Source organism: Nyctibius grandis, chromosome 16, assembly GCF_013368605.1.
Source record: "Nyctibius grandis isolate bNycGra1 chromosome 16, bNycGra1.pri, whole genome shotgun sequence".
Lineage (NCBI taxonomy): Eukaryota > Metazoa > Chordata > Aves > Nyctibiiformes > Nyctibiidae > Nyctibius > Nyctibius grandis.
Genome location: NC_090673.1, coordinates 7,184,898 through 7,198,545, shown reverse-complemented (window position 1 = coordinate 7,198,545; position 13,648 = coordinate 7,184,898). Strand labels below are relative to the sequence as shown.

Genomic DNA, 13,648 nt, shown 5'->3' with positions numbered 1-13,648 from the left:
AAAATTATTTAGTAAATTTTAAAGAACTAATACACTTATGGAAAAATGCAATTTAGCTTCTCTTCTGATGGATTCGTTACATTTAATGTCCTTAACGTTTATTCCTTCCAGTCTTTAAGTTTTTCACACTGATTGGCAGTACATTGGGCTGAATTTATTTCTGAATCAAAGCAGCTACTGGTTCCTATCACTCTTCAATAGCTCATGCACAACCTCGGCAAGAGATTGCGCACTGGCATTTTAGGCAGAGACACCAAACGCTGGTATGTCACTATTAATTCTGCAGCTTACGCAGCAGGATTACCTGGGAGTAACAATGGTCACAACCAGGTTCATGGTCATTAAACCTGACTGCAGGCTGACTTGTCATCAATACCATAACAGTTTCCAATTGACTTTGGCTTGTGTTTCCACAACTGAGAATTACAAAACACTCCCGTGGAAGATGCAGAAAGCCACGGACACTCTGTGATCAGGGGGACAAAATACAGGACCACAAACAACTTTGTTCAGATGGCGTGGGAAATGATACCGCCGCTCGATAGCCCTTGGGAGGATATCTGCAGGGCATCCTTCAGGAAGGGCTGTCTGCATCATCAGCTCCAGGGACCGTCACAGCAAAGCCCAGAATACAGAGCGGTTCAGCTTTTACCTGCAAATGTGTGTCCCGGTATGGGCAGTGTGGCCCGATGGCTCAAGGAAGGACGACACAACCCAGCACATCCTCTGATCATGGTTCCAGCAACACACGCCAATTGCCGAGGGCCCTGGAAGGATTTTTTTAATCATACAGTAACATCCCTTATCCTGGACCAAGACATTAATAATGTATGTGTGACTCAAACTGGGTTTTGATGGCTTGAATGTTTACACTCACACAAGAGAGCAGAGCAAGCCCATCGTTCCACCTCCTGTCTGGGCTGGGATTAAGGACACCCATTTCCAGATCCTGCCAGGCTGGCTATTTAAAATCAGCATTTTCCATTCTTTCAACTAACCCCACTTACGTTGCCTGAAGGTGACGAAGCCGCATTTGCAGTCGCTCTGCCAGCAGAGCCTTGGGAACAGGAACTCCCAGCCACAGGTCACTAACGCAGTCACGTCCCGAAACAACAGCAGCTATTTGTGAAACGGATGCGTGCCAGGAACCGGAGAGATGCTAACCCAGCACGGACAACAATAACGCTGCCTCACGCTTTGCTGCACGTGGCAAAATACGTGGGGGCAGTCGAGGGGGAGCATCTCCCCCAGACCACAGGAAAGAACCTGTGTGTGAAGAGACGATGTGAACACACATACACGCGCACTCCAGAAGCCCCTGGAGCAGGAAACTTGTGCTGAGCACCAGGCAACACGTCCAGGCTGAGAAACGAAGAACAAATTCATTTCCAGAGTCCCCTCCGCAGAGTGGAGCCCCACTATGGGCTGTGGGACGTGCTCAGGTGGCTCTAGAGGCACTCGGAGGCAGAAGCGGGTGGGATCCCATGGGTGTGCACAGCAGAGTCCTCACACGGGGCAGGATGAGTTGGCTGGTTGCCTTTTGCTGTCAGATGTTTTGCTACAGCTACAAGGATTTTTCTGTTTTTGTGGGTTTTTATTTTAACGCAGGAAGGGATTATCTGCTAACTCATCCGTTTCCCATCCCAGGCCCGGAGGTCAGCTGCAAAGGGAAGTTGGTGGCTGCAGCATGAGGAGAGGTACAAAAAGCTTTATTTCCATTTTCTACCTATTTCTATGTCCCTTGGGTAACTTGAATTTTCTTCTTCCCCTTCCTCCCTAGCCAAACAAGAGGAAAAGAGAAAAGCCTCCCTGGAAAACCCTGTATAAGACAAGTGCCACATCCAAGAAGACAACCCCCTCCAAGCCTCTACAGCTGAGTGAATATTCTCTGCAGGCACCAGAGAATATGGTCAGGGGCTGCTCCCAGCACGTGAGCCAGGCTGAGGAGCAGCAGACTGGACAGCTGATGCACTAGCTGCCCACCCTTCGCCTCTCCCAGCCCAGGCTGTAACACAACCAGCAGACTCTCTGCTGACAGTCATCATGTCAGGCAAGGGGTTGGAGGTCACATCCAATGCTGCCTCGTAGCAAGAGCAGCAGAACCTCCCACACATGGCGGGGGTGAACAGCCAGGGCTGGCACCCAATTTAGCTATCCCAGTTTAATCTGCTTCTCGCCAGGGTTAAGCAGGTTGTCCCCGTTTCTCCTGCCCTTGCTAAAAGCAAATCCAGACCACACAGGAGTTGCAGTAGCAGTTCCCAGTGCTGGGGCTGAGCGTAACGGTGCAATGGGGCTGCTGATCCTCTAGCAGAGCTGGTGGGGACGGGAGCTCAACCGCACCGTAAGCCGCTTCCTCCAATTACCCTTATCAGAGGTGAGCTCCACCACGCCAATTACCGACTGCGCGTGAACAAATTGGTTCCAGGGCTTCAGACAGACGCACCCCACGAGCAGGTAGTTGAAGGCTGGAAGAAGCAGGTAGAAGTGGAACAACAAATTGCCCTGTGTGCTCAGCAGCCACAGCTGCCCCAGGCAGAGCGCCCTGCGGGCCTGGCCTCAGCCTCCCCCGGAGAAGACGCTGCAGAGGCGCCAGGGGTGCGAGGAACGGGTGCTCGGGCTCTACAGAGGGGACGTCCTGGCTGTGACCGTGCTGTGAGTGCACACCCAGGCGTCATCCTTTACAGGCTGGTCCAACTGAGGAAGTTACAGGCTCTATTTTTAACTCTAAAGTATAAATAAAAATTTAATTTTTTTTTTCTTGCATCCTATCCTCTGCTGATCCCTTCCTTTCCCAGCAGCCACCTGAAAAATTCAACCAGTAACAAAGGGCAAGAAATTAGTTTTCCTCTTTCAGAAATGGTTAACTTCAATGACGCTATTCACACAAAGGACTTTAAACATCAAAACTCTATTGTCTTTCCAGTCACAGCTTTGAGAGTATTTAATCTCTTTCGTCAGATGAACGCTACAAAGGAAATAATATGCTCATGTCATAAACATCACAAACTATGAGGAATATAGATCTTTGGAAAAGAGAGAAACGCATTCATCGCTTGTCATTATACTATAGTCAACTGCACCAGTAAAACAGCCCGTAATGGTCATTCAAACATACATCTGCCTACAGAAGTTACGCAACTGCACAATCTACCTTTCTACTTGGCACCCCTAGTTCTACACGTGGTCAATGAGGATAGATATACAATAGCTCTACAGAGAAATCACCGCAGCGCATACATGAACGGGCCCTTTCGGAGTTAAATAAGGTTTTCAATAGTTCCACAATGCTACATTCATGCTACCAAGTTCACTGAATTGGGATTTTACTTTAGAGAAGAGAAAGGAAGAACAGTTTGTCTGTCTCCAGTTAGGAGCACAACCATAGGAGGCAAAAGGGTCAGAAAGGGAGAGAGTTTTGTGTCAGCATTTTAATCCTGCCACTACCATTTCCTTCTCCAGATAACACATGACTTCATGCTTTCGTCGCACCTACAGCTCCCACCTCTCACAAGCACAGCTGGTGGAAGCTGCCATGCTAAATAATAAAGAATTGGCATAAATTTTGTTGTCTTTTTAATATCCTCTGTGGAAGAATATTTTCTTCCAAAAGCTACAGACTGGTGCCCATTATCCCCTTCACTACAAGTCTGGAAAACACGACTGAGTCAAGAGGATGAGAGTCCAGCCAGGGATGCAGCCACCAAAGCTCCCGAGGTCAGGCCAGCTCAGCAGGGCGGCTTCCCCACAGCTCCGAAGCAGAGGGGGAGGCAATAGCCCACACCTGTTTGGTTCAATATGATGCTTTCAATGACTTTAAACCATCTCTCTCCACCTATTCCTCTCCTTACTTATCATATGTACATTATTTCTTCAAAAGTGTTGCTATAAAACTGCTATAAATGTACAGGGTTCAGCAGTTCTGGCCAGAGGCCTGCTCCCCAGAATTACAACCACAGCTATGTCACGGGGGAAGGAGTACTCTACAGATCAGAACAACTGGTTCTTTTTGTAAGTATTTAAAAGAAGATTTGTACATATATTTTCCTTCACGTCACAATCAACTAATTTTAGATACCAGGAAATCAGGAAACCAAGGTAATCCTTCCCCATTACTTCTCCAGTATATTTTACTTATAAAGAAATAACTTGTATCACCTCCCAGAATTGCCAGAGTGACCTACACAGACTGTAAGTAGTATTTATCTCTTGAACAGGAGAGTAGAAGATGAAAAAAACCCTTCCCGAAACAAAAAGCAACCCCCTGACCTAAACAAACAAAAAGTAAATATATTCCAAAATATATCCTCAAATAGCAAGTACAAATCTGGGTTCTCAAACCACAGCTGCTCTGACAAAGCTCTGGGTTTACCCTATCCTACACAGGAAGGGACGTGAGCAGCTCAGACCAATAAACTGGTCTTTTTAGCACTAGAAAAAGAGGTGGTTTATGCACAAACAACTGGCAATCAAGTGAACACAGGGAAGATTCAAACTCATGCTACAAACCCGTGCTGTATTCCTCCAGGAGCATTTCTTCCAAACGCCTCAGTGAACAGTCTCCTTGGAGGGTTTCTGACGGTCGTGTCACCGCACTGCTCCACAGAGCAGACTCGAAAAAGAACTCGTCTCTCAACACACAGCAAAACACTGGCATGAACAAGTAATTACCATGGCTATTAATTTCTAATTCATTTTTATACCATAGCGAACCTGACGGAGGTTTCTCAGCCAGGTACCATATTTCTAACCTAAAGTATTTCAGCAAAACTAAAGTCCCATAGTTTTGCAAGCAGCAAAATAGAAAGGAACAAAGTTGTGTCTAATTGGAGGAGAAATACACATACAATTAGTGCAACACAGCTACTCTGAAAGTAACAAACCAAACTGGATTAATCAATGCAGCAGACATGCAGGGTCTGCTAAGTTATGTTAAAACCATGTTTGCTGGTGATTAAATATGTCTACAGAAGATATATTACCATTTTGAATATATTTTCAAGCAGACCAAAAATACCTCATCTATTGGTTACTGGTGTGTTATTTTTAACTAATTAAATATTGGGAGGGATTTTACCCCTCTTGCTATAAAAATTGCACTTATTTTCTATTAAACAAAACAAAACAAAAAGTTAGATTTCAATTCTATATTCCAGTATATATTCACAATGAAACTGGATCGTCTTGATCTAAGCTTGCAGGAGTAGGTGTAGCAGTCCTTGCTCTCCGAGATCCCCAGCACAGAAGGACCCATCAGTACAGACGCCTCCTTCCCCTGTGCTCTGGTCACTTCTTCGTTGTAGTGCATGGGTAATTGATTTTATTTTTTGTAAGAAAACCTGAGCTTCAAAAGTCTTTAAAAGGACCTGGAATCAAATCTGGCCCATTCTGACCCAAAACAGCTCAGTTCTGCAAGGAACTCCATCCTGTCCTCGTTTCCCACAGCTCCTCCTGAGACACCACGGCTCTGACCTGAGGCGAGTGAGGTGTCAAACCCTTTCCCTCCAGTCTCTCTTGACCTAGGAGACTTTCCTCCCGACACACTTCTGAGGGCTCCTTCCTCCCTCCCTTTAGCACTGCTGTCTCCTCTAGGGCTTTGAAGGGCTCCCTGTGCCAATAAAAAAGTCCCTCTGCAATAAGCATGACTTCTTGGACACCGGTGATCGACTTCCTCTTGCAAAGTCTTCTCCAGCTCATAAAATGTCATCGTAATCCAATAGTTTCGAGTGCTGGCGGGTCTTCCAGAGGCGGTAAAGGCGGAAGTCAAAGTAAGTCTCAATCATTTGCTTACCTAGGAGAAGCGAAACGAAGCAGAGGGCTTACACCCTGCAGCACAAGGGAGAGACGCGAGAGGCCGCAGCAGCAAAAAAACCCAACCCACCTACAGGCAGGGGCACAGGAGAACCCATCCGTGTGCCTCACGTGGAGCACACTGACATTCAGCACCCACCCAGCACATGTGAGGGTGCCCGTGAGAAGCAAACATCTTTTTTAGATCTCCTCAGACCATGAAAGGCTCCTTATAATCCCCTGGGGTTTGTCCATGGGGGCGGGAACTGAGCACAAAGTCTGTCTCCAGACTTTGACCTCTCTGCACTGACTGTGGAAGGGAGGGCCAGGGGCTGTAGAGTATCAGAGAACAGCTCCAACAGCTTGCACGAGGCACAGGGACTTCAGAAAATCACAAATCGAGAGTTAACTCGTTGTAAAGTTTTGTGGGAAACATTAAAAATAATTAACATTGAAAATTCAAAATAAAAACTGTTTTTTTTTTTTTAAATTAACGTTAACAGGCTGCCTCTGTCCTGCAGAGCTGTCTCTTCTCACAGCAATGAGCTCAACAGGACACACTAAAGCAAGTTCTGTGCCCCGGCACCGCTGATGGAAGGTGGGAGGGTCTCACAAGGCAGCCACAGCCTGAAGGCCACGCACAGGAGGCAGTGAGTACAGCTCAAAACACAAGGGCAAACAACCCTGGGCTCTGAGACAGGGCTCAAGGAGGGGATTTTCGCTTCTGAGGCCTGCTTAAGATGAGTTTGACGTGACTTTGCAAAGGATTAGAGAGGTTATACTATTAGCACATCCCAGATTGACCAAGAGGATAAATTTAGGCCTATTCTTCAGCCCAACCTCCTGGAAGATCAACTGCTCCAACGTGTGCACACAAACCCCACTGCCTTGCCTGCCAGGCTGCATATAAACCCAGGAATTTCCCTGCAAGTCGCTTCTTGGCGCACACGTACGAGCGTGTTCGCTGTGGGATCTGTGCAAGCACGGTATAACGCTGGGCCCAAACCTCAGCAGGATGCGCACAGAGAGCCCTGCGCAGCTCGGACGGGCTCAGCTCCGGCACATTCCTGTGACAGTAAGTGGGAGTTAAGAATAACCCAGCAGTGCTGATGCCAGCTGTGAGCAGCAGAGGAAGGAAGCATCCACAGTGCTTAGAGCCTAATGCTGCATGCCTTTACCTCCCAACAAAGTACCAAGGATAAAACAAGGGCAAACGCAGAATATGTCCCTTATGAACCTGCACCCATAACTACTTACACTGACCAAAGAACGGGAAAAATCCTATAACCCCTTGAAATATCTTGAGCTACAGGCAAAAAAAAAAACCCAAACAAAGTAGACTGAGATGTAGAATGGCTCTAATGGGCTACATCCCAGTTGCTTGTTGATGACAAAACTCACTCGGTACCAGTAAGAGACCCCTGCACACTTGGTTACAGAAAAGATTCTGCTCCCATGTGCATCTCTCCCATGGACTTCATATGCTCTAGTAATATGACGCATCTCCTAAATGCAGCCTGGAAAGCAGCCTATCTTTTAGGCTACTTTGCCACTGCCAGTAGCCTGGGAGAGAGCTCTGCAGCTTCAGGCACACCAAACAGGATAGCTGAAATGTGAGCATGGAGGAATCGCAAGGGAAAACCCAGGTTCAGCAAGCGAACTACATGAGGTGGTTACAAGCAAAAGAATGACCATGGCAGGGCTTAAGGGAGCTCAAAATTGCTTTTTCATGAAGATGCCCACTGAAGGGGGCAGGCTGATCATGAAGACATGTGTCTTCGTACAGAAAATAAATTACCTTGAGCTGATAGTTCAAGTGGAGACTCAAAGGCAACCCTATAAGGATTCATTAAGTTTTTCAGATTCTGAAATAGCTGAAAGGCAAACATATCAAGAGTCAGCAGCTGAAAACAAAGACGAACTCCAGGGCACCCAGAACTGCCCATCCTTGTTCCCTACCTCAAAAAACCTTCCACTACACATCCTTTAAAACATCTAGCTCACCAGTACATAAAGTGCTTTGATGACTGTTCCCCCCAAAGGCTTCAGTATCTGTCCCTTCCTGCATGTCACTTATTCTACCCCTGCCCTCTGTGGAAGGCACAATCCATACAGTGGTTCATTCATTCACAGCCACTCGTGGGACAGGACAGCAGCATGGTCTCACACAGCAGAAGAGGAAGGTTTAGACTTCACAGTGTGACTATTTCCTCCCTGGGCTTTGTGGCACTCAGCAGACATTCCCCAAGAGGGGGCCTGGGAAGTTCTTACCTTCTCCCCATTGGGGTTTCCAAGAACATAGCAGCCCATGATGTGAATGATATTTGGTTCAGGATTGACTTTACTCATCAGCCGGCTCAACCTCTTCCAGAAGCTGAAAGAAACAGGAAAAAAACAGAATACATAATTTAAAAATTAATCTATCTCCTTCATATGCACGAGGAATCACAAGGATGTGTGTGCACACACTGCTCAGAAGTGGCCTGAGGCTTGTAGCCTGAGGAGCAAGCTGCTCGGGGAGAGCCATTGGTTCTTAGACAAGGAAGAGCAGGGGCAGAGCAAGGGGCTGAGGAGCAGGTCCAGGTCATGTGGTAGAGAAGCAGGAGCGGCCCATCAAGCCAAGGAGGCTCCAAGGTGAAGAGAAGGGAGCAAAGGCCACAAGGAGTGCTTTTAGACTGATGATTTTACTAAGCATACTCATTTTGTAGCAGTTCCCTCCAATTTCCTCTCTCCCATACCTATCAATAATTGAGCTTTCTAAACATGAGTGTTATCGGTGCACTGGTTCATTTCCAGGGCATGAAATCAGCACAGAACATCTGGAGAGGTGGTTCTCCTACATAGCTACAGAGACAACACCAAAGCAGGCTGTTCCATGTTAGCCCGTGCTCGGTGCTGCTCACCACTCACACCCGCTTTACATTTTGTGACTACTGACCAGGCACACTGTGACTGAGGGACACGAAATACAACCACCTCCCCTGTGCAGCGGGTTAGAGCAGACTTCTGGGGGGCTCTAAAGCCCAGCAGTTCCTCTGTGGGGTCTGCGATCAGGTCGCAGCCTGAGCTTTTCTCAGCACTGCCTCACAGGGACATACAGGTTGGATGGAGAGGTTCACTGCCAGGCATCCAAGTTTTCAGCTGTGTGTTCAGAGCTTTCTGAGGGTCCCTCAATTACCAACTTGGGACCAGCTATGCCTGGAATGTGTTCAGAAGCGTGTACGCGCACACGTGCTGAAGAATCCTATTGCTGGTGTTTGTGCCAGAGCATGAGAGCGCTGAACAGATGTTGATTTTAATACTCAGTTCTCACACCAACAAAAAGTTGTGTAGGAACAGGTTGGTATACATCCTCTCCCCTACAACGAAGCGCTGTGAGCCAAGCAAGTGTGAGCCAGCACAAGCGAGCAGGCAGCAAAACAGCCAAAGCTTAACTCTCTGCAAGGAAAAGCAAAATGGCCTCAGCAACCCCCGCTGACAGGCTGGCATGTTAGTGAAAATCCTCCTCAGGAACGTGCTGGACTTTGAGCAGGCTTTGCAGAGACAAATTCCATTTCCCCCTGCAATTAGGAGGGGAGTTACCAGAGTCAGCTGTGGGGGGAACGGTTTGGATTTCTGCCACTAGTCGCCTGCTTAGAAATGCTCTGTCAGCCACTTCTGAGCAACAGAGGCACGAGGTGCATGCTCTGGTTGCTGGTCAGCAAAACCTTTGTTAGCAGAGGAAATATCTTCCCCCCCCCTCTTTTGATAGTCTCTAGTCCAGAGAGACACTAAACAGCAGATAAAAGCATAAATCTGGTGACCTGTCCCAGTGCTGCCCCACCCCAGGGACAAGCTCAGCTCTGTCACCTTTGCAGCTCCCCCCTAAGGAGCCTGTAAGCTGCTGTTACATCCCCCCTCAGCCTCCTCTTCCCCTGACCCAGCCGCCCCAGCTCCCTTCGCCTCTCTTGCTAGGCCATGTGCTACAAACATTGAGCAAACCGAGCAGGAAAATGCAACACAAGTCCAGAACGTAACGCAGCCACTCACAGGATCATATCTTCCTCCTTCTCCACTTTGGCGAAAGTGGCAACTTTGTTCTTTAACAAGTATAAGTGACCGGGACCTCCCTGCAAGAGAGACAGACACATGCAAACCACTTTGCACAGGCCCTGAAGAAAAAAACCCTGGGTATGCTTCTTGTCCTGCACAGCCATACCCACGAGTGCCACAAGGGAGCAGAGCAGACACGCCAGCCTGGCACGGCTGCTACAATCTCCACAGCGGACACTGCAGACACTCGCTCAGGAAATATTCACATGTGGGGAGTATGTTGGGGGTTGGATTCTCTGTTTTTTACTGTTATATGCCCACCTCACTCTAGAAAAGCACAATAATAGACAAAAATCTTCATTGTGGGTGGCTGGAGAGTAATAGAGAAGACAAGAAAGTCCCTTTCATTTGGGGATGCCAGGGGACTTGCCGTTGTAGGCAGAGAGAAGCTGAGCAAAGCCGAGAGAAGCAGGCAAGACGTCACTGTAGAAGAACTGGACTTTGGCCATGGCAGGCATAAAAAGATTGAGCACAACATCAGGAAGATTAAGAGCTGCAATCTCCAGCTCAGTGTGCTGCAAACCGTGTTATTTTGCAGCATTAGGCCCATGGGAGGGAGTTCAAGTTACGTTACCCTCCCAGCTTCTCATTTCAAGGTTCCTTGCACAGCTGCGGGGGAAGTCCGAAGCTGCCCACCCTGAGGAACAAGAGACTTGGGAAGGAAACCCCCGGCAAGCCCCAGATCCAGCAGGGCCTGAACCTGTCCCACCCACAGCTCGGCGAGCCTGTACCCTGACCCCTCTCCCACGTACGCTGGCCTCCAGCTCTGATCTGAGCCACTGTGGGCCTGATCCACAACACCCACCACTGTCACACAGAAGCTGTATGAAAACTATAACCATCACATCGCAAATGCTTGTTCCCTTCTCTGGAATCTTCCTTCTGAGGTCTGCGCTAATGCTGGTTTGCCTGAGTTTCCTTGAAAGCAGCTGAGAAGCAGCCCAGCTCTGGAGTTGGCCACGCTAAATCAGACTTTGTTTCCTGCTGTCACAGCAACTTGAGACTGCTCGGTGTCTGGGGAAGTGTGAAGTGAAAGCTGTACACATGCAGTTACTTTAACAGAACCTGACTTTGGAGTATTGGTTCCTTGACGTAATTTTCGCTGTAGAAAAAGACAAATTTGTAAGACATCACCCAAGTGCTTAACAACTTTCATGTACCTGGCAAAATATCAGCATCTTCCAGATTTTGCAGCCTTTCCGATAAATGTTAAGCTTCTTCTCTATTTCCTCTGCAAAAAAACATATTGGAAAAGATGAACCATGGAGGAAGTTAAAAATTAATCTTATTTTTTTCTCACTTTAGTCCTGAAGGCAGGCAGCGGAGCTGTGAGAGGGGCTCAGCACCTACATTCCCACTGATGTCAAAGCAAACCTGTTGCTTTCACGCTGTGGGAAGCAGGAAACCCCCGTGTATCAGAGGGCAGAGAGGGCAGGGTGCAGCACCAGACACTGCTCCGTAGTGCCCGCAGCACCGTACCAGACCCAGCTGTTCTGACCCTCTGTTAACACTCCCACTCACCTGCGAGGGTACAATGAACAAGTGTCTTCGCTGCCCTGTGCCTCAGCTTCTCTTTCATAAACCAGGAGCTTGGTATAGAGAATGGGCCACAGAAGTGAAGTTTTATTACTGCAGTGCATCCAACAGCAGCTGACTGACTGTCAGGTGTCACCGGGGTGGTAAAAACACCTTTGTGAGGGGCAGCTGGGGCACAGGGCAGTGGAGCGACTTTAACATATTGATCAGTCACATTTGCAATGGGCAGGAGTTAAAGAAAGGAAATAACACTCACGTACCTAGGATGTCATCAAAGGTGGCATGTTCATGGTCCTGGAAACCAAGAGAGAAGACATATCAAGATTCACTGTCACTACACCAGCTCCCAGGACATTACTGTAGTCTCCAATATTGCACACAATCCCAATTCCAGGCAAACAGATGCTCTAAGAGCACAATTATACCAACTGATGGCTTCTAGTCACATCACAGTAATCACCACCCTAAAACACATCTCAGCAAAGAAGCTGAAGACTGAATGGTCCATGAAGACCAACTCCATCCAAAGGCTTGAAGATGAATCCTACAGACAAGTCCAAAGCACACACCATCAGATGCAGTCAGCATCAGCAATGCGTATTTGCCTCTTGGCCCATGTTTTACAGCCAGCCTCTGGCTTTACACGCGTCCCTGGGTAACAAACAGCCACACTCCCACCACATCTGCCTCTGGCATAGCAGGGTCATCAGGACAACTGCACAACTCCCAAAGGAAGAGAGAAGCAGCAAAGCTAAACTCCCCAGCAGCACTGCCTGCTGCACATGGAGACTGAGTTTCCTGGGCTGTCAGTCCCACCCTTCCCTTTCAAATTAAGTGAATATAAAGTGATGAGGAAATAGAGATCGATGTCTCCTTGCTGGTGTTTCAGACACCTGCTCAGGCAGGACTCCTAGTGAGAAATCAAGGTTAAATGAATGACTGACGGGGACGCACCACTGTACAGAGGGTGACAGGGTTCACAGTCCACTGCAGAGCTCTGAGGTCCTGCTCATCTTGTCTAAGGATGAGCACAAGGAGGAGCCCTAAGCCTGGCAACACACAGCTCTGCTGTGTGCTCAGGCCTGCCCTGCCTTCCCTTGTTAATCCTCCCATGCTGCCTGGCTGTGCCTGCATAGTCTGGCAGACCACATGTGCCATTTTCACTCCACTTTACTCTTCCACTTAGACCTGAGCCCCCACAAAGCTACCCCAGACCCCAAATCTAGGTTCAGCACACCCCCAGCCCTTTCCTGACAGCTTTTCCAAACCACATCAGCATTTCAGGACCGCCAAAACAGGAACTGGGGATAGGGACAAAAAAAAAACCCCAATTCTCTGTATGAAGCCTGCTCCCACACATCCAGACACAGCAGAAGTGACATACTTACGTAGAGAATGGGGATGATAGAGGGATCGTCCCTGCGGATAATGGTCGGGACATACTCTGCTTTGGGCACCTTGGAAGAAATGAGCTGGAAGGGGAAAAAAGAAGTGCAACAGCATGAGGAGAAGCCAGTAGAGTCTGGACAGAAGCACAAAGGCCATGATAACAGTGCCCTTTTCAGTTGCACTCAGGTGTTATCCAAACTAGCAGCTAATCCAGCCTATCTGCACCCCTGTGGAAGGTCCTTCAAGCCTTTGGTCCACTCCAGAGCACCCTCAGGCCTTCCAAGTACCCCCATGTGTCACAGTCTCCTCGACCCCCAACAAATGAGCACACAGCTCTGCCTAAAAGGCAGGACTGAGTCTGATATAACAGTTTGTAAAGGGGAGACGGGTGTGCACAGATGATGAAGAAGCTTGTGCATCACCACGAATGGCTGTATGCTGCTAGAGATCACTCCTGGAGGTACCAAGGGCTGAGCAAACCCCAGGGCTGGGTTCCTAGTGTTTGGGTCTCATCTGGTCACTTTGCCCTGAGGTGCTTCAGGGCAGAGGCTGCCCAGACAGCCTGGGAACTTATATAAAAACAGACTTCTCCGTGTCCTTCGCTCTTCCCAAGTCTGAGCAGGACCCATTCAAACATAGTACTGCTGTGCTGGACTGGCAATGCTGCCCTGAGAAGAAGCTGGAAGCTCAACACCCCATTTTGGCTGAGTACTTGTGCATTTGGCCACAGAAGGGATGTGTCAAAACTTGGTCCTGTCTGCCAAACCCCACAGAGCAGAGCGGGGGGAGCACAGAGGAGAGCCTAGCATCAAGGAATGATAAAAGAGCAGAAAGCATCTCAAGG

General features: G+C 48.3%; 1 protein-coding gene across 4 annotated transcripts in view; it reads right to left on the bottom strand.

Annotated features, from left to right (window-relative positions):
- Positions 1–2,514: 2,514 nt before the first annotated feature.
- The window catches only part of NSMF (NMDA receptor synaptonuclear signaling and neuronal migration factor), a 46,451-nt gene continuing 35,317 nt past the window's right edge, over positions 2,515–13,648 (bottom strand). For all 4 annotated transcript variants that reach the window (XM_068413842.1, XM_068413844.1, XM_068413843.1 and 1 more), the window contains 7 exons: positions 12,804–12,887; positions 11,676–11,709; positions 11,040–11,110; positions 9,817–9,896; positions 8,059–8,161; positions 7,586–7,661; positions 2,515–5,788 (listed from right to left, as the gene is read on the bottom strand). In XM_068413842.1, the coding sequence (XP_068269943.1) occupies positions 5,691–5,788; positions 7,586–7,661; positions 8,059–8,161; positions 9,817–9,896; positions 11,040–11,110; positions 11,676–11,709; positions 12,804–12,887 (546 nt within the window). In that variant the 3' untranslated portion in view covers positions 2,515–5,690. The remainder of the gene's footprint in view (positions 5,789–7,585; positions 7,662–8,058; positions 8,162–9,816; positions 9,897–11,039; positions 11,111–11,675; positions 11,710–12,803; positions 12,888–13,648) is intronic.